A 25,712-nucleotide genomic window follows, 5' to 3' on the forward strand; every position below is an offset into this window, starting at 1 on the left:
GTCAGTGGTGTTTTAGTCGTATCGCTGTTAATGATGTGCGAAGGCTGACTGCGTTTTAAAAAGGGTCCTAAAAGCTGAGTAACCATGTGTGGGTAAGGGTTTGTTAGGCACTGTATGTGGTCTCTCTGCAAAAAAAAAAAAAGCAAAGCTCAAGCACACACTAAATAGCTTTTTTTGTTGGGTACAAAGATGTTTTCTTCTGCCCTCCATGGCACACACAAATACACAGGGCCAAATTCCAGTCGTCGGCCGTGTGTGTCGGAGAGATGCGAGGTAAAATAACAAATTCATCCACCACAGGGATGAAAAGGTCACGGTATCCCCATCTGTTTTCCTCTACATCTTCTAGGAGTTCACCTCTCTGAACTCCCATCCCTCATCCAGCCTTCACTGAGTCAGTGGGTCTGCTCTGATTACCGCCCACCATCTCCCACTTTGCACCCCTCTCCCAAATCTACACTTAGAGGACAGGCAGCCATGGGCACAGGGAGGGGTTCGAGAATGAACTGACAAAATTCTACAGTGATATTCGAGTTCACCTATACAACACAAATGCACAAACGTTCTGTTCAAATGTGCAATTTTTCTCCAACATGCCAAGTTATATCATGTAAAATGTCATTAACATAATATACTATAAAATTTTAAAGATTAATAATACTATTAAACTAAGTGTTTGTGTTTTATTTAACGTCTTCCTAATAGATTACAATCACTAAATGCGAAGTATCGACAAAACATTTTATGTATTGAGTGAATGAATTTTAAATCGTTTGGTTCCCTTCTAGACTACATCGTGATTGTACGCTGCCCTCCACTGGCTGTAATGAGTAACTACATTGTTGTATGGCGAGATTGGTGGCCATTGATTGCCGTTGTTGCAGTCGTTGCGAGTGTTGCCAATGGGCTGTTACCTTTATGCAATTGTGATTAAAAAAAAACAAAAACGGATTGAACATGCACAGTTCAAATCTGTTCAATCTGAAGAAAACCTGCAAAAGGAGGTGCTCAGGTTTAGATCGATGCCACTGTTTATTCTTTTTAATATATATATAATATATGTCACACGGGGGCGCTGTTCTTCCATTCCAAAACCTTGCCGAGAGCGTCTCGGTTTTCAGGGGAGAGGCGAGTTGGAGAGGAGGTGCGTGTTTCGCACGAGCCGCAAAACTGTGCGCGCACTGCACTCAGCCAGCACTCACTCACTCTTCTCTCCTCACCCTTGCTACGGATCATCGGACGCGGGGATGTGAGCGACGGAGGTCCGGACGACAACAAACCCCACCGGGCCAGTGTTCGTAAACGGCCCTGCGCTCTGCGGCCCATCGTTTTGGAGACGCCAGACTTGCGCGCAGAGATCTGGACGACTGGCTGCAACGTTTCACTTTGGAGAGAAGCCTGACGCATTTTCCTCCACTCGGCTTGTCGCTTTAGATGTTTGTAGGCAGTTCTGGGCACATTTGGAGCTTTTTGCGTCGTTGCGCTGCGTCCCTGACATGGAGGAGAGCGTGCGCATCTGCTAGATGGTATGTTTTCGCTCCGTGGAAGTTGAGACCAGCGCCCGCTTCGTTCTCTCTTTTTTTTCCCTTCCAACCCCAGGGGGTAGGAGGGGGGAATTGTTTTGCATCTCAATAATACTCCACTGGAACCGGACCCTGCGAGGAGCTTAAGGGGAGACATGCAGGAAATGAACAGCGAGCGGAAACCGCGGCTTTGTGTGATGACAAAGGATGACGGCGGGTATGGATTTCACTTGCACGGCGAGAAGGGCAAGAGCGGCCAGTTCATCCGCAAAGTGGAGGCCGGCTCCCCCGCAGAAGCGGCGGGTCTGCGGGCCGGGGACCGGCTGGTTGCGGTCAACGGCGTGAACGTGGAGCGGGAGACGCACCATCAGGTGGGTATTTTTGACAGACAGACGAGCGCGCGCCTTGCTGGCGGCCTCCGCCGTGCGTCACGGGGGGGGGCAACAGGTCGCGCTGCCTGGTCGGTGCGCGCGGCCTCGCAGCCGCCCGCCGCGCAGCCAAATCAGGTTGCCTTGGCGAAGCCCTGAAACTAAAACGATTCACTTCGCCTGTTTGGTAAATGGGTTTTGCGCACGCGCTTAGAAATGACAGGCATCAGGTGAGAACAGGTGAAAACGAGCCTGCAGGTCACATGGCGTCAGTGACAGCCGGTGGATGACAGCAGACTGTCAGACAGCTTCCGCCTCTTCCTGCGTGTGGTTTTGTGGCAGGTTCCCAACACTTCAAAGCATGGGGTGTCACGTGACCAGTTCACTGGGGGTGGTGGCGCGGTTCAATAGGAGTTCGCTGTTGTGTAATGTCACAGTTTATTGTGTTGTCTTTCAATGTTTCTGTTTTTGGCGAACATGAGTCTCCCATGATGAAAGCTTCCTCTAAACTGTGACTGAAACCAGTGCTTCAAGAATTGATCCATTCATTATCAGTACCTGCTTGTTCCTGTATTCAGGGTTGTGGGGGTCTGCTGGAGCCTCTCCCAGCTGTCATCATGCGAAGGCAGGGTGACACCCCGGACGAGTGGCCAGTTCATCGCAGGGCCACACAGAGAGACAAACAACCATTCGCACTCACACCTCCGGCTAATTTCAAGTATCCAATTCACCTCTCATGCATGTCTTTGGACTGTGGGAGGAAGCCGGAGAACCCGGAGAGAACCCGCACAGACACAGGGAGAACATGCACACTCCACACGGAAAGGTCCCAGTTGCTGCCAGAGTATCTAAACATTGCACAATCTCGTTTAAGCCAGGATGACTCAAAGTAAAATATTCTTAGATTAAAAAAGGTTCAATAATCCAATATTGGCCCATTTGTCTGAAAGCCAGCGTGGATTTTTGCAGCCGAGCAGGCGAACCGTTGCACAGGCCTCCCGTGCAATCTTAGGTCTGTGGGTACGTTCGTTTTTTTTTTTTAAAAAACAAAAGGCTTCGACTCAGTGAAACGTCTGCCGTCCAATCAGGTGGTGCAGCGGATCAAAGCCGTGGAGAACAGGACCAGGTTGCTGGTCGTGGACCCGGAGACTCACGACGCCCTGCGCTGCGTCCGCCAGACGGCCACCGAGGACATGGCCGTCGTCGGCGCCGGCCTGAGCGCGTCTGCTCCCTCCTCACCGTCGCAGCCCGCTGCCTCCGTCCCGCCGTCCCCCAGCGAGCAGCCCCTGAACGGCTCCGTGTCCAAGCAGCGGGACGCGGTGCAGAAGCCAACCAGGAGGTCGCCGTCCAGGGCAGCAAAGGTGAGCTGAAAAACAACCCATTTCGGCTCACTTGTTTCTTCCATTTTCTTATTCGACGCCAAGGGTGGCGCTGTGATTGGTTGGGAGCCAATTCTCACCTGACACGAGCAGGTTTTTCGTTCGCTACCAGGCAAAAGTGACCTTCCAGACGAGCATTCGCACGATTGGATTTTATTGCTCCTGTTTGTCTTACTGCTGTCTCCTTGTCACACTCCTTCTCGTGTTCTTTCCCAAATGGAAAACAAGATGGAACACAACTCGGATGGATAGTTCTTCTCCCCCGGGGCAGTTCTGCGTTTCCGTAAGAGTGGCCTCTTGGAGTCTGGGATAATTCTTTCAGAGGCTCTGAAGTCAAAGGTTAAAAGCCACGGTGATGACACCGAGCAGTTTCTGGGAAAGCCGTGATTAATATGGCAGAAAGTCCACGGCACTGAGACAGCCGAAAGCTGTTTCTTGTTTGTTTGTTTGTTTGTTTGTTTAGTTCTGGAGAGACACACAAGCGAAGGCAAGAAAAATATCGTATCATGCACCCATCGGCCAGTCATGGGATTCCCTGTCATTCCCTTCAATCCCTACAATGACAGTAACTGTTCGTCATCCCCGTAAATAAGATCATAATCTCCACTGATAGCGGTTCGGCCCTGACAGACAGCAAATTATCAGCATGGCACTCAGAGTAAAGGAATTCTTGGAAAATTGAATTTCTGTCAAACACCAGACTCTAAATCTATAAATACTAAAGTCATTAGCTAAACAGATTGCAGGTATTGAGTCACTTCTTGGGACAGACTCTCCACAGCACAGACTCAATTTTTTTTTCAGGCTGATTAGTTTAGTAGATATCAAGAGAGTTTCTGTCCTGTCGCACAAAGTTCAGTGTTTGTGTGTGTGTGTGTGTGTGTGTGTGTCAACACAAGATGGGTAAAAGGGGCAGGCAGGACCCCTCGACGTTAGGAATCTGGGGATGGCTCAGCCCGACAGGAAATCCACACACACTGTATAAATACGGCTCGGAGGAGAGCGGAATGCCTCTCTGTCTCCCTCCCTCTTATTGTGGAGAAGTGGCACTCCATCCTCCCGCGGACGTTTCTTCACGTCTGCTCTCTGTCACAAGAGAAACTCGGACGAACAATCTGTCATTGCAACGCGTTTGCATCGCCCGCCACGTCTCCGACAAAAGCCGCGGTCTTCTCGCCGTGGCTCCGTCTACGCAAGCACGTGTTTTCGCTTAGCCTTGGCCTCTGCCAATATGTGAGCGGCGAGAGCATTGACAAGGCCACTCAACGAAGAGATTCAGTGTGTGTGTGTGTGTGTGTGTGTGTGTGCGTGTGCATGTGCGTGTGCGTCTGCAAGCTCAGTGGGGGTCACACTGATCCAGGAAAAAAAAAAAAACACGCTGGGAAATGTGTCTGGTTTCTCTGCTTTCTCGCAGACTTTGAGTCACTGCGAGTGAAAGAATGTGGAGCAGAAGGATCCAAAAGCTTTAAAGTCCCGCTCAGTGAGTGGCCGCGTCAACCGCCGTGGTGGAGTTTGAAGAGAGGAGTAAACTGATCCGAATCTGGCAGCAGATTCTTCCTCCTCCTCCTCCTCCTCCTCCTCCTCCACCTCTTCTTATTTTCACATCCGGGATGAACGTCGGGAGAAAACGGACGCTAATTGAACGAGGAGGTCGGCGGCGGGCGGGGAGAAAAACCTCAGGGAAAAGAATGACCAGCAACAACCTTGAAACAGATGTTAGTGTTTCAGGAAGTGCACCTCCCTCCTTCCCCCCCCCCCACCGTGACTCCCCACCAGCGGGGGCAAAAGGGCGGAGGGAGCAAATGTTTGCGGTCTCCGCGGTCTCCGCGGTCACGCAGCACCAGGGAGAGGTTTTGCAGTCGTCTCGGGCCAGCAAGTGTTTTTTGTTTTGCCGCCTCGGCATTCCGGAAAATAGTAGTTGATCGTCGGCCCACAGTGTCCAGGGGCCTTTCAGATCTGTAGTTTTGTTTTTATTTTCCATCCCACACTCCATTGGAGCAGCCTCACACCCGTTAATTATCCAAAAACACCATAGATCTGTGAAACAGCATGTTTAGCCCTCTGTTTACAGCATTCTGCAAAAAAAATCTCTTGGTTGTGGAATCCTGCTGAAAGAAATGATGGACGAACAAAACACGTTTATTAAAAATAAAAAAAAAGGACAAAAACAAAGAGTGAGAATGGAGAGCCAACACCTGACAGTGGTTGTCGTTTGCCAGAGAGATGTCTCGGCGGTACTCTGTGTGACATCACAAAGGGCAAATTTACCGAACTGTAAATGTGGAGCAAGCAAAAGAAGTAAAGGGTGAAGTCGTCTCATGTTGTATCTGGTGAGTTCAATGACAGTAGGAAGACTGTTTATTTCTCAGTGAAACGGATTTTGAATAACGGGACCTTAAAGTGTTGGAAACCAAGTAGCGCCGACCCTGGCTGGCCACAGTGCTGCGAGACAGGAAGTACTGCAAGGGTAATAAGAGTAGGAAAAATTATTTTTATTTTTTTGCTCAGTTTCTCTGCATTTACATTCTTGGCTTTACGATGCGCAGTATTTAATTCAAGCCTCAACTGTACGTTCTCTCGCATTTACCTCCCTCAGTGCGACAGCCTCAATATTGGCTTTGGCCTTGTCAACTCCAAGATCTGGCCACACAATAAAATTACAGCTCTGTTGTGTGTGTTGGGGGTGTTTTAACTCCATTGGTTTCGCCACAAACTGTTTCCAGTGACAGTGGTTGAGTTTCTCGAGTTGTGTGCAAGTTTGTTGAGGGCAAATTGAGAGAGATTCTCCAATACGACTAAAAACAGAGCGTATTTTGGCAGATGGCTGTAAAACAGAGGGCTAAATGTACTGTTTTCTGGAGATATTTCTATCCTCTATCAACCCTAGCATCCATCCATCCATCCATCCATCCATCCATCCATCCATCCATCCATCAATGCCTCTGTCTCAGTGCACCAGGCTACCAGCAGCAGAATCCCTTGTTCAATTCTGTTAAAGTATTTATGTCCAAGATCTATAAACACAACTGTGATGCCATGCAGACAGACCGGCGCAGGGATTTTTAACATATATATAGACGGGCTGGCTGTTGATGTTACAGCCCCTGGTGTTTTCCTTCTCTCCCGCCTCGGCGAGGCCTCCAACCACACACGCAAACACATTTTTTCTTTTTCCGACGCTTGTGACCGGCTGCGGCACTCGCGGTTTGGGTCAGCGCCAGGCGGGTCGGGAGGCGGACGGGAAAGCCTTTTGTCGCGGGTCTTGAGGAAGATTTCGCAACGGACAGCCTGCTCCAGTTTGGAGAAGAGTGCAGACAGTGACTCGGCTTTTGAGGAAGCAAATTAAGTGGTCACCACGGCAACGTAAAAACTTGGCCAACTGAGAACGTGAAGAGACGTCCAATGCCGACGCCAATGCATGAATGCTGTGCGACGATAAATCAGAGCATCATTCCGTCAGATTTTCCACTTTTCCTATTCCGACTCCCCAAAAACAAAATAGACAGAAGCCAAATTGTTGTCACTTCCCACTTTGTCCTGACACTCTTTGAGGATGCACCGAGTGTGGCGAAAACGTTCACCGGTCCCTTTCATTCCCGCACACATCAGCGGGCTGACGGCCTCCTGAACTAAATTCCACGCTGAACATCTGTAATAGTTTAACCTTAAGGGGCGACGCTTGTTGCAGCGCAGTGAAAGGAAGCCGTGTCCAGGGGTCGGGGCCTCTGGGTCGCGAGGTCGTGCCTCGGCAAACACATCAAGCAGCGTCCCCTGAACCTTTTGTAAAGAGAAGAGCGTCAGAGGTGATTAGCAGCAGTGCTGCAACATGCTGATTTCAACCCTCTTTGCAGATGTTCAAAGGATCCGACCGTCGCGGCAAATCACCCTCGCTGCTCTTCCAATTGTGCCTTTTTAGGCTCCCGCTACCACGACGCCCGAGTCAGACTCTGCCAATTTTTTTTTTCTCTCTTAATCATCCAAAGTGAGTCTCTGCTCAGTTCGCAATTTGCTGCGGCATAATGGGGAAAAGATGTCGCCTGTCAGCTCTAACTTAGCGGCGTACGACACAGACCTCAGCTGGAGGCCGTCAGCACTCGAGCAGAGGTGACGATCCACACGACCTGAATTTAAATTACCAGCGTAATATGAGATTTCAAAATCATTTGCACATGTTTGTGTTTCACTTTGTTTTGTTTTTTTTTTGGCCAGAGTGAGTTATTAAATCTTGTTATTAACATCTGGAGTGAGTGTGGAACAAGCCCCCCCCCCCTCTGAGTTACATCACGATACAAGGGTTGCGTGTGTGTGTGTGTGTGTGTGTGTATGTGTGTGTGTCCACGCATGTTAAACGTCCAAGAAAGAGGAAACCAAATTCCTGGAGTGAAATCTTGCTGTGTAGGATGTGAAAGGGGTCAGGAGGAGCAGAGAGGGACCAAGCTTGTGCATGTGTGTGTGTGTTGGGAAAAGCGAGGGTTGAATCAGGAGAGACCGGGACAATAGAACGTATTATGTGAAGTGTGTGTGTGTGTGTGTGTGTGTGTGTGCGTGTGTGTGCGTGTGTGTGTGTGAGAGAGAGAGAGAGAGAGAGTGAGCGAGGAAGAGAGAGAGAGAGAGAGAGAGAGCGAACACAGCTGCACAGCCGGAACTTCTCAGGGTCCAATCCGTGATGGTGTTTATTATGGTCCCATCAGAAGAAAAGTGTAATTTGAAGACCTCCTGCATTTAAAGGTGATGCCGTAGCACAAAGGGGAAAAAACAAATGCATTTGTCTTTTATTAGTGAGCAAAATATCACCAGCGCCTCAGCAGACACTGCAGCCAGAAGCAAATGAGAAAATCAAAATGCTAAGCTGCTCGTTTGTGTTTATATATATATTTTTTATTATTATTTTCCAAGCTCTGCTAGTCTTCCCTTATCATTTCATCATTTGTCAACTTTGAGTCCCTGGATGGGAGAATATCGGGGGGGGAAGGGGGGGAGGGAGCGTGGGTCGGCTGTAGCCAGGATCGATCTGCGCTCTGCCCACACAGCAGCATCAGCAGCAAGTAGGAGGAGGGCGACGGAGAAGCAAATGATGCAAAACACTGCGAGTTTGTTACACGGCCGAGAAATTCAACCGACTCATCCACATAGAGTCTCGCCACGTGTCGCCTGAGTATCTGCACTTAGCACGTTTTTTGTTTGTTTGTTTGTTTTTTTGCCTAATCTGCGGATGGCAGACTATTTCTCTATCGACCCAGTACACTCGTTTGCAACGATTTTTCTCATGCGGCCACCTGGCCGAGAGCCGATAGAGAGAGTTTGTAAAGAGGAAGCCGCGACTGCAAGTTTAGCCAGATCGCTACAGCTCGAGGGTTCTTCCTGGAGCAACACGCTACGGTGAGCTCCGTGTGGCTAGCTGCTACGCAGTTAACGTGTTCAAATACTTGCCAAAGGTAAAGTGAAGCCAAACATGCTGATAAAAGCCTTCTCTGTGATTTTTTTATCCTGTTTTTAAATGTTAAAGTGCCACGCCGTTTTGGATAAAACAGCCGCTACCACGACATAAGCTAGCTAGCAGTTAGCAGCGGGCTGCTTCCTGCTTTTGTCACAGCTAAGTGGGAGCTGACCGCTAAAGCTGGGTCGAAATGCTCTTTTGCGGAGGCTGGCAGGATGGATGAGGAAGAATTTAGAGGTTGAAAGGTTGAAATGACCCATAACAGGAAACAAAAGTCAGTAGGACTGACATTGACTGCGCGATGCTCCCCGCCACCTTCCTCTCAACGTGCCGACCGAGCGATGAGGGGTGTCTGCCGCTCGCTGATAAGAAGGGTGTGAACGCATGACACACTCCCATACGCTCACACACAGCACAGCGCAAACATCCACTGCTGGAAAGCTGCAGGGGTTTCGAATTAGTTTGCAACAACAAAGACGTATTTTGATCCAGCTAAATAAATGGGGGGAAAAAACAGAAAGATGGATGGTTTACTTTGGAAACTCTCTGCGTTATCTGTAACTCACAAACTGCTGGACAGCACTAATGTGGCCAGCTTGCACAGCTTCAATCAACATCTAAATGCACACAGCCGATAAGGCACTCAAACACCGGGGGGGACAAACGGCGGCAAAAGAAGGTCAAACTACTTTTTTCTTTTTTTACGTCGCAGTTCTGAATATCCTCGAATGTCCAGACATTGGTATAGACTCACTTATCATCTCATTCACTCGGAGCTTCATTGCTCTGCATCAGTGTCCACCGTCTCTCGTGGTAGTTAACAGGTCCAGTCGACTTCATGTACGCCGGCTGACGTGGAAACCGAAGCCTAACTTGCCAAAGAGAAAGTTAGCTGTCAGTATAGATGCAGCACGTTTTACAGACCCAAGACTTCCAGCATTTAAAACAGTCCCCTGTTTACTTCCACAAAGAGTCAGAGCCAAAAATAAATAAATAAATAAATTAAAAAAACAGAAAGAAATGCCCTCAAAATAAACATGTTTCACTTGAAGTCACGAGCGACAACCAACATCCATTTCGAGTTGGATTCGGATCAGATCCTTCGTGGTTTTTCCTCCACATTCCGTCTGTGTGACACAGTGTCTGTTTCCAATTTTTTTTTCTCTCTTCAATCTTAGTTCTTAATGGAGCATAAGTGAACGCAGTTATTTTTTTAAAATTTCCTTCAAGGATAACAACGTGTGAGTTTAATATCTTTGGCAAAGCTGCTGATTTGTAATTTTTTTTCTTAACACCACGCCTACTGTATCTGTAGCAGAAAAGCTCCAGGGGGGGGGGAGAGAAAAACACATTCAGAGCCGTTGGACCGCGAAGTGAAACCAGCAGGGAGTCGCGGAGAAGAGTTATCACACTTAGCTTCGGCGCTATTGGCGGCTGCTAATTACACGCGCGCGGTCGCTCCAGCTGGAGCGCCGTCAAACCCACTTATCATCCGTCATGATCTAATCTGCGTCGGGTGACAGTTGGGCCTCCGCTAGCTTTGTCGACGCCGGAGCTGCGCGGCTAATTGCGGCTCCTCGGGGATGATTGACGCTTCAAGCCTCAGGCATCTCAAAGAGGGTTGCTTGATATGCTGCTTCCAATACACAACTTGCACCGTTGTGTGTGTGTGTGTGTGTGTGTGTGTGTGTGTGTGTGTGTGTGTGTGTGTGTGTGTGTGTAGGAGTGCGTCTTTATCAGATTACTTAATCATCATTCCAAGTTCGTTCCAAGAACATGTCGTGACATCAAATTGTGCAGAACTTTAATTTCTCATATGAAGAGAGGGCCAGTCAATGAACAAAGGTAAAAAAAAAACAATGCAGCAGGACGACCTGGAAACTTGTAACCGAAAAACAAACGGGCTCATAAAAAGGGGAGGGGGGGGGGCGTTTCATTTGAACAGCAATATTCATTATTGCCGATTACACGTACAGGAAATGAAGGTCTTGACCGCAGGGCGCTGCTCCACCATGTGTTGCTTGTCAAGCGTCATCCGATCTCCACTGTTACGGCAGCAGCGGTTGCGTAACCCTCCCACCCTGCATGCTGCGTCTTAGGGTTTTTCATTGGTGATTATCATTAGCGTGCAGCGGCGCTGTCGTGAAATTGAAATGCGTCTTTTAGCCTCTGGTGAAAGTCGCTCATCGGCATTCCTTTTTGTCCAGCTGAGGCCTGCAGTCGTCATCGACATCAGCGGCCCCTTAGCTTAGCTCACCGAACTCCCAACTACTCGGCAACAGTTGATGTTCCAGATCACACCCATTTGGAGATCTGGATCCAGCAGAGCAGCCAAACAAAACAGATTCTCCCAAACAACAAACAGGTCCAGAAAACAGCACTTTTGGAAGCAGACAAAAAAAACAGGCAGATGTTTCAGTGCCCTTTGTGACATCCCAAATGGCTGGTTTCCAGTTAGTGTGTTAGAGTGCTTCGGGACAAACTTTCAGTTCCCACCTGGATGACACTGAATCCTTCTGCCACGCTGCTGTTTTCATCTTTCAACCCGTCACTTTCTTCACCCGCCGTCCTGACTTGGGCACCGCGACGCCGGCTAATCCTCACGCAGCCGCGTCTCAAGCGCAGTAAGCCGATCTGTGCACGCGTACACACACAACAACCGCACACACTTTGTATCGGCGAGTTGTTACGCAATGTGCCAGACCAGCGGAGGGGAAAAGAAACACTGCTGCTCATTTAGATCTCTGTCCTATCCTCATGTTCCACACACACACAGTGTTTCATCCTTCTGTCAGCCCTCTTTTTTTTTTCATTTTATTTTCCCCTCTCCTCTCCTCCACTTTCACAGGCCTTAAATCCCTCTCTCTCCCTCTCTCTCCTCTCCCTCCTTCCTGCCCACGTCGAACTGGCTCATCAGCTCTTGTTTTTTGTTTTTTTTTCCTCCTCTCTATTTGTGACCGAGCAACAGTCAAACCATCTTTCTGCACCGCGGCTACACACACACACACAGCCAGAGTGCTTCGTTTTTTTTAGTTTTTTTTTTAATGATGCTCCGCTGGCGTCAAGCACCATCAGCAACTTTCCCTCTCAGTCTTTGTGCTTCGTTGGATGGCGCCGGTGTCACGCACGGTGTAACCCGCACTCCCGCTTCCTGGAAACTCTTCCCCTGCTGGTTTTTTTGATCTTATCGAGAGGCGCCCGACGCAAAGCCATCGTACCGGAAAGTGAAAATGTCATTGCTTCTACTTTGAAGGTCCAGGTTGGGGATCTAATGGCATTAAATGGGACAAAAACACTGCGTGTGCTCAGTTGCATGAAGCCACCTGACTAACTGACTGAATTAAACTACATGCAATTACTTCCAATCTTCATTTGTTTCCATAAAGAGCAGATCCTCCTGGATTGGCCTTCACGTATCTCCAGTAGCTCCGAACACATCAGTGTTTCATTCATTAGTACAATTAGATGGTAGCAAATCTTTTTCCAGTGATAAACAGCCGCAGACGTGCTTGCAAGGCCGTCGTCTCGCTGGCTGGTCGCTCCTGTGACCGTCATCAGTCCGTCTGACCGTCATCGTCACACAACCTCGAGGCCTCACTGTGGCTGCGCCTTGTGTTGCTCCGCATGCGCCGATTTCAGAGTCACGCAAAATTAACATTTCTGAAACACTGTATCATCTATCTGCGAGATAAACAACCTTTTTATTTTTTGTCGGTGGCGGAATTTTCGCTGCGCTTGAGTCATCGGAAATCCCCCCTCGCAGGACAGTTTCATGTGCAGCTTTGGCATTGCAGGGAGTTGTGATTCCCAGTTTCTCCAAGTACAGATGAACAAATACTAATGAAAAGTTGAGGAAACTTTAATCAAGGCCATGGACTGAATGCTGAACTTCAGCATTTTGTTCTCTCTTTAGAGCAGTGTGGTTCTCAAACTTTCTCTGTCACTCCCCACCTTGGAGGAAGAAAATCTTTCATGCCCTCAAAGGAGCCCCAAATTTGATGTGGCTGTGTCTTGAGGGATCCTGATAAACCTGCAAGTGGTCCCATGTCTCTAGGACAAAGTTGACTTTTGACCCCATAGACTTGCATGGCATTAGGGCAGTGGTTCTCAAACTTTCTCTGTCCTGAGAAACACTGCTTTAGAGGAAGTCGAGCAGTTTTTTTGTTCCATGACTTCGATCAAACTTTCCAGAAGTCAACCAGAGAGCTGTCCTAAAAAAAAATGACCTAAAAAAATGCATTCCAGTTTGTTCATGTTGCATGTGTAGTGGGAAAAACTGGTTTGTTTCAGTTTTTTGTTTTTTTTATGTGTCCATGCAATGTCAAAGCTGCTTTATGATTGATTACAAACTGCAGTTTGGCAATCAGCTTTCTAATTTGTTCATCACATTTGGTCCATTTTCCAAGTTTGACGTCTATTTTTTCGGGACATTAACCAGAAACGTGTGTGTGCCTAGTATCGATCGCCTTGCCACGCCAGTGGATCCCTTTAAATGTTTAACGACGGCCCTTTAGACTGCTTTTATTTGATCGCAGGTAGCGGCTCGGTCGCTATGCTAGAGTGTGAAGCACAAGAAAAGACAGAAGGATAAACAAGACTTTTCTGTGTTCTTGCCGAACTGACGGAGCAGGAAAGACTGCTGGGTTCCCAGGGGCAACTTGACCTGCTGATTAACAGACAATTGATATCCGGGGAACAATAATTTCCCCCTTTGTGTAAAAGCAAACGCTCAGATGACAGAGTGACCTTTGTGTATACGCAGTAGATGTTACGGGATCGTACAGAAGCAGGGAGCGGAGTGCGAGAGGGCACAAGCGCAGACACCTCTCTGTGCCCAGGGCCGGCGGGGAGCCGCTGATCCCTGGCTGTGAAGGGGTTAAGCGCTCAATTATTGAACGAGTCGCGATCTGGTTTCATCGACTGCCGGCAGCCGGTGCCAGCGGTCGCACGAATCGGAGGAGGGACGAAGAACACACGCGAGCCTTCACGGTGCACACGGACGGACGCACAAACAAGTTTTGTCCCGAGGCTTCTGCTGCAGCAGGAACAGCAACCGAAAGTCCCCGACTTCAGTGGAACCGCCTCATGATTGATGATCGAGCTGTTGTGTCAATATTGTATTGAGAAATCTTCATAAAGTAGCGCGTTAGCCCTGTGTTTACAGCTTGACGTTGGAAGGAGTCCAAAAAAAAAAACCCAAGGCACTCAGAGGGCGGAGCCAACACCTGGTTGGGCTGTTTCCACTAACCTGGAAGAGGTAACCGTGCCCTTTGTGACATCACAAGGGGCCTCTTTCCAGTTCTGAAAAGGGCAGCAGGCAAAAAAGTAATTCAAATTTCTGGTTAAGCATCAGATTTTTGCTGTCCCGCTTTGAGCCTTTTTCGAAAAGCCAAAATACAAGTTCAGTTTCCGTACTTCTGTGCAGATGTGTTTTCAACTCCAGGCCTCCATCATCATTAGACCCCAAGACCACATATCTGCAACAAGCACGCTTGGGCTAAACACACTGGTGCAGTAGCCGCTCGTGGCGGTCCGAAGGCCGAGCGTGACGGGGAAACTGCAGCAATTCTCGTGATGCCACTTGTTGCTTTGGCTGCTCATCCTGTCAGCACTCCCTCAGGACACAGAGGTCAAGCGTGTGTGCATGTGTGGAAAACGCCATAATTCACTCTCAATTTTCCATGTTTTGATGATCGTGTCATGTGTTTCGGAGGGAGGGGGGGAAAAAAATAACATGCAGTGTTTTCCCAAGAGTTCAAGCTGTGTCTCTCGTCCCGACGGGACTTCTAGAAAAATATCTGCTGATAACTGACCGCCGTCCCCAACACAAACTCATCTGCTGACAAGCAAGGAAACTGTTACACCCCTCTCACACACACACACACACACACACACACCCTTTCCTGCTCTGGTCAACATTTTTTTGTTGTTGTTGCCTCACCAAATCCACAAAGTTTCTCAACGTTGCTTGATTGTAGCCCCGTCCAGCCCAGAGAGGCCTTGATCGGAGGTGTGGAGGAGGAGCGCAGGTGAGGAGGGGTCGGCCTCGGGGGCTCTGGGGGGTGATTAGTGCGGCGCAGACAGACGTGGAGGAGCAGTTAAAGGTTAGATGGGTGCACGCTTGCATCCTCCGCCTCCTGGCGTAATGACTCCCAGCTGCGCGTTGTTTACACCGGCCGAGCTCCACTGCAACAACCTCCTGCCCCTCCACTTGTCACTACTTTAAAAACTAACCATGTTTTTTTTTTTAAGTTGTTTTGTTTTTTGTTTTTTTTACATCGATTTTTTTCACGCTTCCTCTCCGTCTGTTTTCGTTTCTCCGGCTGATTCTCGCTGCACTCAAAGCTTTTTTTTTTTCTCCCTTCTCTCTCTTTTAACGCCCAAATCTTTCACTGCATCTAATTTTCTCCACCTCCCACGCGCGCTCTCTCCCTCCCCTCCTGTTCGTTTTTCTCCTTTCCCTGCTTTTGTCATTTTCCTCTATTGCCCGCCACCGTAAAAAAATAACAAGAAAAAAAAAATCCCTGGACCACTAACAAATCTGATTATGTGGATTTTCCTCTCGTTCGGTACGAGACGTGAGCCCAGCGACCGTCCTGGGAAGAGAAAGAACTGAGGGGAATTGTGGGCGGCTATTAGTCAGGGCTCCATCCGCATCTATGTGAACCAGCTGGCCATCTGACCCTTATCCTGTAGATATAAGACAATGCCTTTAAAAAAAAAAAAATGTCTTACAAGGGGCGGAGGATGTAGATCTGCCAGATTTATTTGCAAAAGGATGGAAATTCTCAATAAACAGACCTCAACCCTGCTGTCAGGTGACCACACGATCGCACGCTGTCCACACCTTGCACGTGCTCAGTGCGTATTTTTAGCAGGCGAAGGTGCCAGAACGATGACAACCTCCACGCGCGCACACACCAGTGTTGCGTCCACCGGTTCCGTGGCCTCTCGCTCTTAGCCGGTTGTGGGCGGGCGGACGCCGCCGCTGGGCTCAAGGCACAATTACGCGGCTTCTATAAAAACGATGGGCGCCGCTGGCAGTGCGCTGCAAATGGCTCGCTTTTCATTTAGAGAGGCCTGCGGCGTATTTTTAAACACACATCCGAACGTAAAGGCGAACAAAAGGTGATTTCCGCGAAGGGGAAACTGCTCGGCCGGCGGTGGCAGGGATTTGTTCTCCTGCAGAGCATTGAGCAAACGTGGTTCAGTGAAAAGGCTGCAAGAATCTAAACAGTACAACTAAGCACAGTTTTCAGTAGAAAAGTGATTTTTAGCATAGCCAGCTTGAGACTTCACTGCAGATTTTTCCACTGCAGGAAATGATGATTCTTGACAACACAGTCGTGCTGGGATTATAGTACACAAGACAACACGGCCAGTGCACTACAGTGCTATGAACTGCAGCGTGACACCCAAAAGACTTCTTTTTTTGCGTGCTCGCAGAAGTGAGGCACATGCACGTGCTTCTGCTCACCTGCCGCATTCACACGCTTTGCAGATGGTCCGTGCCTCTCTCGCCCACCGCACGCTGCAGTGTAGCACCTTGTAAATTTCTTATAAAAGGTTTTTATGGTAATACTTGTACTGGGTGTTGTTTTCCAGCCACGTCTTGTAAACGATCCGACGCAACTCTGGAGCTCTTCATCTCTGCCAACTTTGTTTTGAGGTCATCGCGGCTGTTTCAGCTGTTTTAGTTCATGTTCAGAATTATCAAGTTGTTGACACTCATCCAATAAAACAGAATCCTAGAATTCTAGCTAGTGTGATGTGACGAGCAGAGAGACGGAGGACAGTTTCCTTGAAGTCACACTGTATTTTTTTGTATCTCCTCTTCCAGGAGGCTCCTGGACAAAGCAAAGTCCAAACTCAAGACGTCTGTCGACCCAAAGTCGAGCCGCCGGCGCCGGCCCCTCGCCTGTGCCACATGGTTCGGTCAGAGAAAGGCTACGGCTTCAACCTGCACAGCACCCGCCTCCGACCCGGACAGTACATCCGCTCCTTCGACCCGGGCTCACCGGCCGACGTGGCCGGGCTGCGACGGCAGGACCGGGTGATCGAGGTAGCACAGTTGCCCTCTTTAAAGTTTGTAACATTTGGAGATTTTGAGAAGAAACGGCGACATCGAGTAGTTACATTTCAGATCGCAGCGCTCTTTGCTCTCTGTTCCTCTCCTGAGTTTGCCAGTGAACTACAGTGGCCTGCACACACAAAACTGGCTGACTCGTCCACCTTCTTCTTCGTTTGTTTATTTTAGGACGTGAGCGTTCACCCTAAATATGAAACACACTGTCAGGTTGGCCGGATTGTCCACACTGGGCTTCCTTAGAAATATGGCGGTGCAAAAAGGCAACCAACTGAGAACAAGACTTTCGCTCTATGTTCATTCTTATATATAAATAAGAACGGTTCTATGGGTAGGAGGATCTAATTACTTTCATTGTACTGTGAGTATAAACTTCTTTGAATGTATTAATGGGCAGTATATTAAGCCTTTACCGATACAGAAATAATAAATCAGGCCAAATTTTACGCACTGGACCTTTAAACGTCTTGACCATGTTTTCCTCATTTATTCTTATGGCCTCAAGAAGCAAACTGAAATTGAACTCAGCTGCTAAGTTTTTTTTATTGTGATCTTAGTGTTGCAATTAAATTCTTTTAAAGGGAATGACGCACTTCTCAAAAGGCAACTGCACTCGACCCATATATAGAGTTATTGCCATGCTGTTTATTTGATAGTTCTTATTTGGTCCTATACACAAACCAAATCCATCATTTTAGGTCTTTCAAGTCTGTTGCAGAAGACCGGCTCTTCCTTAGCATGTGCGTCATCACAAGCTACAACAAAGCTCCCTGGAAAAGTAGCTATTTAACTTCATCAGTGAGCCCCATTATTTCTATTTTGTTTGGACATAAAGCAGGATGGAAGATGAAGCTAGGCTAACGTCACAATCAGTGGAGGCTTATTACAGTGTAACAATACACAAACGCAGCATAAAAGAAAACGAAATCAGCGCTCCTCTGTTTGAAACACTTCGACTGCTCCTTTCCCCATGAAGGCCATTTTTTCTTATTGAATTTTTTTTTTTTTAAAAAAAGCAGCTGCATTCTTTTTTAACAGAGTCGTTAGCGTAAAGCTGCAGCCCAAACCTCCATCTCAAGCTCTTTAATCGAGAACAGATGTGACCCGAAAGTCCGTACACTCACGCGCATACATACACACACACACACACACACACACACACACGCGCGCGCGCGTGCACACACGCACCGCAATGGCATTCATTAAAGTGGCAGGAGTAAAACTTGTCAGGCCTCCGTGTCTAACACTAACAAAACCAGAAGTCTGGACTCAATCGTTGGTGTGCGTCTGACCAGAGGGAGACGGCAGTCTGCGATAAATCAGCCTGGACTCTGTGGACTGACAGAGGAGCAGAGATCATGTTTGTCTTTTGTCATTAAGACAAAGAAGCACAGGCGATGGGAGTGTGCGTCCCACGACTAAATTATATTTATATCTCAGCAGCCTGGCACAATTATTTATCCTCCAGAGACCTTCTGAGAACAGTGCATTTAGCCCTCTGTTTACAGCCACCCCTCAAGTGCCTCGCATTAGTTTTGAAGGCGATAATACTCCGTCTCCTCCTCCGTCCAAACATAACGCGCCATTTTCACTTGAAGGGAACTGGTCACGTGACCACGCGCGTCACATCCGGTGATGCGTAAATGCGAGAAAAAAAAAGTGTTTCCATGACACTTTTGCGATATACATCTAGATCGATACGTCTGAAAAACCACCTCACGGCTAATGTCATTTTAGAGCTTTGCTGCTGGTCGCAAGGTAAAAAAAAAAAAAAGGGGTGGAAAAAAACAACCAGTAGAGCTGTTTTTTTCTCCGTTTTCAGGATTTTAAACAAAAACAGACGCTGGCAGAAACTTTGTCGCAGCAGCGTGAGTGTTTTTCGGTCGCCAAGCTTTCACCCCTCGTTCCCACGACCCTTGACCTCTCTGGGTGCGCATCAGGGTCCAGGCCGGGCTTGCAGAACAGAACAGGCGCGTCTCAATGGGCTCCGATAGGGAAGGTTACACAGAGTTCACTCAGGAGACGCCAGACCTCCAACTCCCTTTTACAGCGACCGCCACAAAGCGACGCACGAGAGAGTGTGTGTGTGTGTGTGTGTGTGTGGCCGCACGGCAAGGAAAAAGCCAAAAAAAAATTTTGTGATGCCAAAATACTGCAGAGTTTGAATGAAATGATAACGCATCGCAAATTTTTGAATTCTGAGCCTTTTCATCGTGGAAGTTTTGCCTGTTTTCCAATCGTTTTCTTTGGCCGCTCGCTGTGGTTCGGTCCCTTTATCTGCGCGGCTGCGGGCCGAGCTGATAAATACGGCTGACCATGTGTTTGGAGTGCGCTCGTGTTATCTGTCAGCAGCTCGTTAGGCAATACAGTAAACACACACACACCAACACACAGCGATGACAAGTCCGCGGGACGCACAACGTCTCCGTGTTTCTACTGGCCGTTCCAGACAACATGTCAGCCATCTGGATTTAAAGTGATCTGCACTTTAAAAAAAAATAAAAATAAAACGTATTTGTCCCTCGGCATTTCTCCTCGTGACTGATGGACAGAGGGACAGACAGCAAGAGAGGTGGAGCTGAAAGGTTCAATTTAGCATTTTTCTCCCTTCAGATTACGTCCTAATTATCTGCTCACACGCACACACATATATAGATACATATATCTAAATACATATGCACTACCAGTCAAAAGTTTGGAATTTTTTCTTTATCTTTACGACTTTCTACATTGCAGAGGGATACTGAAGACATCAAATATATGAGCAAGATATGTGTAATTATTTTTAATTGAGTCATGTTACACTTTTATTGTTTCCTACATAATTCCATGTGTGTGTTCATACGTAGTTTTGATGCCTTCAGTGAGAAACTGCAATGTCAATAGTCATGAGAAAGAAAGAAAAGACATTCAATTCATTAGGGTGTCCAAACTTTTGACTGGTAGTGTGCATATAGACGTACATATAGACGCTGATGTGCTGAAATTTGTCTTTAATCCACTGCTCGCCCGCATACAAGCAGCCGTGCACGGAGCAGCGGAGAAGAAGAAAAAGAAAGAAACAAAAAACACTGTTCTCCAGGTGGAGCTCCGCCCCCTTGATTTTAATTAGACAGGCACACAGACACGCACCAAGAGGGAGGCAGCCCCAGGGAGGGCCGTTCCCATGATAAATGGGCGGCTGAGTCGACCTCGCAGCACATATTAATTAGCCCGGAGAGCCCAGCGTGTTGCCGACGAAGCGGCCGTGAAACACGACACAACACCTGTTGTTTGGCCAAACACAAAGATGCTTGTTCTCCGCTGTCTGTCTGTCTGTCTGTCTGTCTGTCAGGAAGGAAGGAAGGAGGGACACGTTGCCCCTCGTGGTTATTGTTTGTTTGTCATTTCTACCAGTCGTCATCTGTTGTCACTTCTGTCTTTCCCGCTGCGAAACGCCACAGAAGTCTTCTTCTCTGCAATTCTTTGTGTTTGTGTTTGTGTCCTTCACATCTCCACATGAAGTCAACGGGCAACTAGGCAATATTTTTTTGGTGATGAGAGGTCCATTTCGCTGGAGGATCCCCTCAGGCCGGTGACACCTGACACCAGCGCCACCTCCACAGCCTTGCAGGCCTTTTCAATAATTGATCGTGCACCTCTAACTGGCTCTGACCTGGCGCGGTCAGAATGCAACTGCCGGTCCGTCCCCGTTTGCGTACGGAGCAAACGGATAGCTTCATTCATTCATCCATCCATCCATCCATCCCAGCCATAATCAGTCAAATCAGAGTGATGGATTAGTGAGGAGCGGATGGGTTGGAAAGGAGGGTTTAAGTTTGCAGCCGTGCAAGCCCGGCGTGTCTACTAGTGGCCTATTACTTATTCTACAGCTCCACCTGCTGGAGGAGTGAGTTAACACAGGCTGCTACAGTTTCACGGTCCTTCTTGCAGGGTTTATTGAGACGGGTTGCTTATTATTAAGGTCACTGAACCCAACTCCAATTATCTATTGATAAGATTTAAAATATTTTTAAGTAGTTTTTCTGAGAAAAATGTATAAATTCCTTTTCATCAAATATATTCCTCTGTCATACTATTATGTATCACTGTCACTGTGTATCACTGTGGTACTATTATGAACACGGCATTAGACTGATCCTTACTGTACCAGGTGATGACTTGATGAGTGTGAAGGGAGGAAAATCAATAACACGGTCGGAGAGTTTGCTTCCTCATTTGCGGCCAGTTTGCCAAAACACTCCTCCCCCGTGTCGCGCTCCAGGTCAACGGCGTCAACATCGAGTCCATGAAGCACTCGGACGTCGTGGCCTTCATCAAAGCAGGCGGAGACGAGACCTGGATGCTGGTGGTGGACCCGGAGACGGACCAGCACTTCAAGAGCCGGGGAGTGATTCCCACCAGCAGCCACGTCAGAGGTAAGGACCAGTAACAACATCTGCCGCTCCGGATTTGAACCATAATAGCAGCAGCATAGGATGACAATAGCATGAAACTATTAAAATATCAACAGATTTGTGCACAAATCTAAAACAAACTTTGTGTGTAAGAATTATTATTTTATTTTCCCTAAAGGTTTCGCCTATTTAAAATCTTTTTTTCCTTTAATTCCACTATTGCTCTTTCCCCGGAAACTGCTTCCTCATTTATCCTATTTAGACTGTACTGTGCAAACATCTCATCTTTTGCATTGAACAAATGTAAACCAAAACAAGCAGTTGCAATTCACCAGCATTCAAAATAAAGTGTGACCAACACGAGAGTGTATTTGCCTGGAAAATAAACTAAACAAGTGCAGTTTTCCATGTAATGACAACTAATGTCTCCTCTTGGCATTTGCAATGAAAAGGAAGCCAGCAAGTAGCATCGATTTCTACTCCTGGACTTGCAAAATGACTTGAAACAGCTTTGAAATTCATTTATCAGAATATGAAAGAGTCAAAGAGACTTAAAAGTCAGCACCAATAACAAGACGCAATCTCCCTCCGTCAGACTACGAGGGTCCGCCGATACGCAACGGCTCCATCAGCACCCAGATGAACGGCAGCTCCACCACGCGCTCCACCAGGTCCACGCGCTCCACCATCAGCGGCAACAGCACACAGGTGCGCGCACAGGAACCGCCCGGCCAAAATAATATGAGAACAGAAAGATAATAACAGCCGGCGCTGATCTTACCTTGCAGCTGGCGGACGACGAGGGCGGCCCGCTGGACGACCCGTTCGCCGAGATGGGCCTGAGCGCGACGGCGGCCGAGGTCAAGATGAAGATCCACTCCAAAGAGAAGAAGAAGGCACCGCAGATGGACTGGAATAAGAAGCACCAGCTGTTCAGCAACTTCTGAGGCGCTTGCCGGCACCACCACCCTTTCGGAGAAAAAGAAAACCAAAAGGACGCAGGTGTGAGAATCTGCGCCGAAATTTGTATTGTTTTTTTTTAAGAGACATCCCACTCCAGCGATTCATCGCCAAGGGAGGATTTTGCTCTCCCGGCCGCTGCATAGACGACATTTATCCACCACTTCTACCAGACTGGCTGCAGAAACTGCGCAGACGCGATTCCCCCACACGTACGCTTTTCTATTCTTTAATCAGCCGAGCCGCCGAGCTTCCCTCCACTGAGAAAGCGGGAGGGGGAACTTTATTTTTATATTGAAACAAGTGTAGAAAAAAAAAAATGTGTCGCATCATATGGGCTGCATTTTGGAAGAAAAAAAAAAGTTTTATAGACACTGTGACCTTCACGATTGTTCTCGCTGTGGGAGTTTGACTGTTGGACGGAAGGACGAGGAAGAGCCGGTAGAGGATCACTGTGAAAGAATCGAGACCCCCACCCTGCAATGTATCCTACGTCATATTTACACTTTTTACATACATTTTATCCGCTTCTCATCAGATCAGCCTCAGTTTCAGCGAGCGTCTCACCAACCTTCCTCCTCCCTCGGGTGTGAATGAGACGGCGGCGCCTCGGACGGAAAAAACTGAGGATCTCTCAGGGACACTGACCACTGTGTGGAGGAGCAATTGGGATCTGAACGGCTTTTATTGTTTGTATGGATGGAATTTGTAATACCAAGTGAAGATCAGCAGGCGTTAGCGGGCACGAGCGACTGCAAGTCAAAGGTCCCGAACTGGAGTAGATCGACTTCACAACAGCACGGGTGCGTGTTCATACATGCACAGCAATTGGCTCCTTGTGATGCACCACCAAAAAAAAAAAAAAAACATCCCAGCCTGGTGCTTGTTCCGTCATGTGACCGTGCCTGCCTTGTTTTTCTGCCCTTCAAACCTGGAAAGTGAAAATCCTGCACGGCCTCGTTTTTAATTAGTCGATAAGAGCCGGCGGGGTTTTTGTGAGAAAGCAGCAAACAGAGGGTTAAATATGCAGCTTTCTTAATTCACCTGGAATCTGAGGTGAAAACCACCATCACCCGGAACCTTTAGATTCACGAGCTCCTCGTCCCAGACTGATTTTTTTTTTTCCCCCCCGCACGCGGACGAGAACCTTCAAGACGCTCTGCATAGAAATGACAAGATGCGCTAGCCCTTTAATTTTCGCAAAAAAAAATAAAGAGGGCACGGCCAGGAATGCTAATTAAGGCTCGACCGCACGGCCCCGGCATACTTGAGGCCGGCGCTGGAGCGAAAGGGTGCGATTCCGAGCTCACGCTGAGGTCAGAGACGCTCCGGAGGGCGAGGAGAGACTGTGGGAGCCACGGAGCTCACTGGGGATTAAGCAGGGACAGCTGTCGCGCACGCACGCTCTCTCTCACACACACACACACACACACAAACACAACATCGTGCCTGACTCGATGCAATACAACATGTGCGGCTGCAAATCAGAGAAAGGTTATCCCTGCACGTACGCGAGAAAAACAAGGTCTCGTACTTGGACGGCTCGTCTTTCAAAAGGAGCCTCGGCGTCCTGCTCCATCCGTGTGTGTGTGTGTGTGTGTGTGTGTGTGTGTGTGTGTGTGTGTGTGTGTGTGTAGCTGAGCTCACTCTTTCTTCTCGACAATCACAAGGCATCAACCATTTCACCATGTACAGCAAGAGCAATATACACATTTGTCAGGTTGCATCGTCTCAATAAAGTCCGACAAACAGGCCGCTGTGTTTTGCCGTCGTCTTTTTCCCCCCTCGTTTTTGTGAATTCTCTCGTTTGTTTTCTCTCTACGTGCTGCGCTCGTCACAGATGAGGCCAGTTTCAGGTTTCAGCATCAGCCAGCTGCTGCTGCTGGTGCTGCTGCTGCTGCGAGCCCATCCACCGTCAGGACCACCCAGATATTGTTTGTCACCCAACTAGTGTTGCAGTCAAGATCGAGACCAGACCAAGACGTCTGGGGTTCGAGAGCAAGACAAGACCGAGACTTTATACAGCAAAGAAAAGTAACAACAAAACAGAATTATCAGTATCTTTTTTTAAATTCAAGTTTTCTTCTAAAGCAAACTGCAACGTCTCTTTTCAGCAAGGTGTCTTTTAGTAATTTCCTTTAACATTTTGCTGCTTTGCCAACTATTATGAACCATTTTCAAAAAAAAACAGCTTTTCTTCATAAAATGAAATGGTCTCAAAATAAAAGTGGTTTCAAGATTGGTCTTGGTCTCAACACCAATCTCGAGTACTACAACACTACACGCAATATTGAAAAAAGGTTAGAAAACCTACAATAATCAGAACGCAACCACTAGCCGCCGCTTCAGCGAGTTGTTTCATTCTGACTGAAAGGGGGTCACGAATTCAAAACAACTTTATCCTGTTGATTTGTCGATGAGACAAAGGCCCAATGCGCACTTCAGGTGGGCAACAAAGCACACGGAAAACATAAAAAACGCAAACTTAAATATACAAATACATTCCCGAAAGTGCCACTGACGTGACATTTTCACCACATGCCAGTAAACACCCACGCAATGCCAAACAAACCAAAACAAGCACGTCCAGGAATGAGGAATGGAACGCCCCCCCCCCCCCCCCCCCCCCCCCCCGCCCCCACCCGGTGGAGGGGAGAAAGAACTGAACACTCGTGCTGACATTTATTTAACACTTACAATGAAAATCCTTTGCTGGCCTCCTGTAAGGAGGAACGAGCCCAGCGATGCTCAGGTGGGATTTTGGTGGATTCTTCCACACAAAGAGGCCTTCAGGTGCTGGAAGGTTCACCTGGCATCTGATCTGATTGCTGATGGATTTCAGCTGGTGGCTTTTCGTGCACCTCCACGCCCACTCTTGCTCAGTGCTTTATCCTTGTGTTGTTTAACAGCGTGACACACAATTTATCACCACTTGTGGTTTGAATTCCTTGTGTGTGCGTTTGAGACGCAACGTTCCCACCGTGTTTTCTGACAATAATTTGAACAAAGGTCCACGCGGTTTATATTTTTGCTTGATTCACTTTCGCTAAGTGTACATCAAATTGTGCACTTCTGGAAAGTTATGTTGTTGTCACAATGGGCACTTGTGAACAGCTTAGTCACGTCCTTAGGCACTGCTGTCTTGTATTTTTTTCTCTTTTTAAACAAGAAGATGGTGCAACAAGGCATCAGTTTCAGCAGTAAGCTGACAGATTGTTGCTTTTTTTTTTCCTGAAGGCTGTAAACAGAAGGCTAAATATGCTGTTTGAGGCAGCTCTGAAGTTTGTAATAATTGAATTACTGTTGATGGGTATCATATTAGAACGGTTGTTTCTGTTCACATCACCCAAAATGGCCTAAAAACAAGCAATGCACGACGTTAAAGCTGAAAGATGTGCAAGAAAAAAAGAACAAAACAAGAGCGTTAAAAAAGTTTGCCTTTTCGCCGTCGATGTCTCCGTTTGTCCACTAGGTGGAGCAGCGCCAGCGGCCGACAGCCAGGAAGGAAGTCAAACCCCCCCTGGGAGGAGGAGCCCGGTCCAACCCAGTGCCCTAACCTGAT

The 25,712-nt window shown here is 47.9% G+C and overlaps 1 protein-coding gene across 2 annotated transcripts; it reads left to right on the plus strand.

Moving 5' to 3' along the window:
* The first annotated feature begins 1,136 nt into the window (after nt 1–1,136).
* LOC142886843 (Na(+)/H(+) exchange regulatory cofactor NHE-RF2) lies at nt 1,137–23,904 on the plus strand. 2 transcript variants are annotated; one of them, XM_076024073.1, is made up of 7 exons: nt 1,139–1,894; nt 2,980–3,252; nt 16,548–16,769; nt 21,058–21,211; nt 21,786–21,898; nt 21,979–23,745; nt 23,788–23,904. In XM_076024073.1, the coding sequence occupies exons 1-6, from the start codon at nt 1,679–1,681 to the stop codon at nt 22,135–22,137; spliced, it is 1,137 nt and encodes a 378-aa protein (XP_075880188.1). In that variant the 5' UTR covers nt 1,139–1,678; the 3' UTR covers nt 22,138–23,745; nt 23,788–23,904. The 2 variants fall into 2 exon arrangements, with proteins under 2 accessions (XP_075880189.1, XP_075880188.1); XM_076024074.1 differs by lacking the exon at nt 16,548–16,769 and having other exon boundaries at nt 1,137–1,894.
* The last annotated feature ends 1,808 nt before the right edge of the window (nt 23,905–25,712 follow it).

This window comes from Nelusetta ayraudi, unplaced genomic scaffold (assembly GCF_046127955.1).
Source record: "Nelusetta ayraudi isolate G7.1 ecotype Tasmania unplaced genomic scaffold, CSIRO-AGI_Nayr_v1 ptg000016l, whole genome shotgun sequence".
Taxonomy (NCBI): domain Eukaryota; kingdom Metazoa; phylum Chordata; class Actinopteri; order Tetraodontiformes; family Monacanthidae; genus Nelusetta; species Nelusetta ayraudi.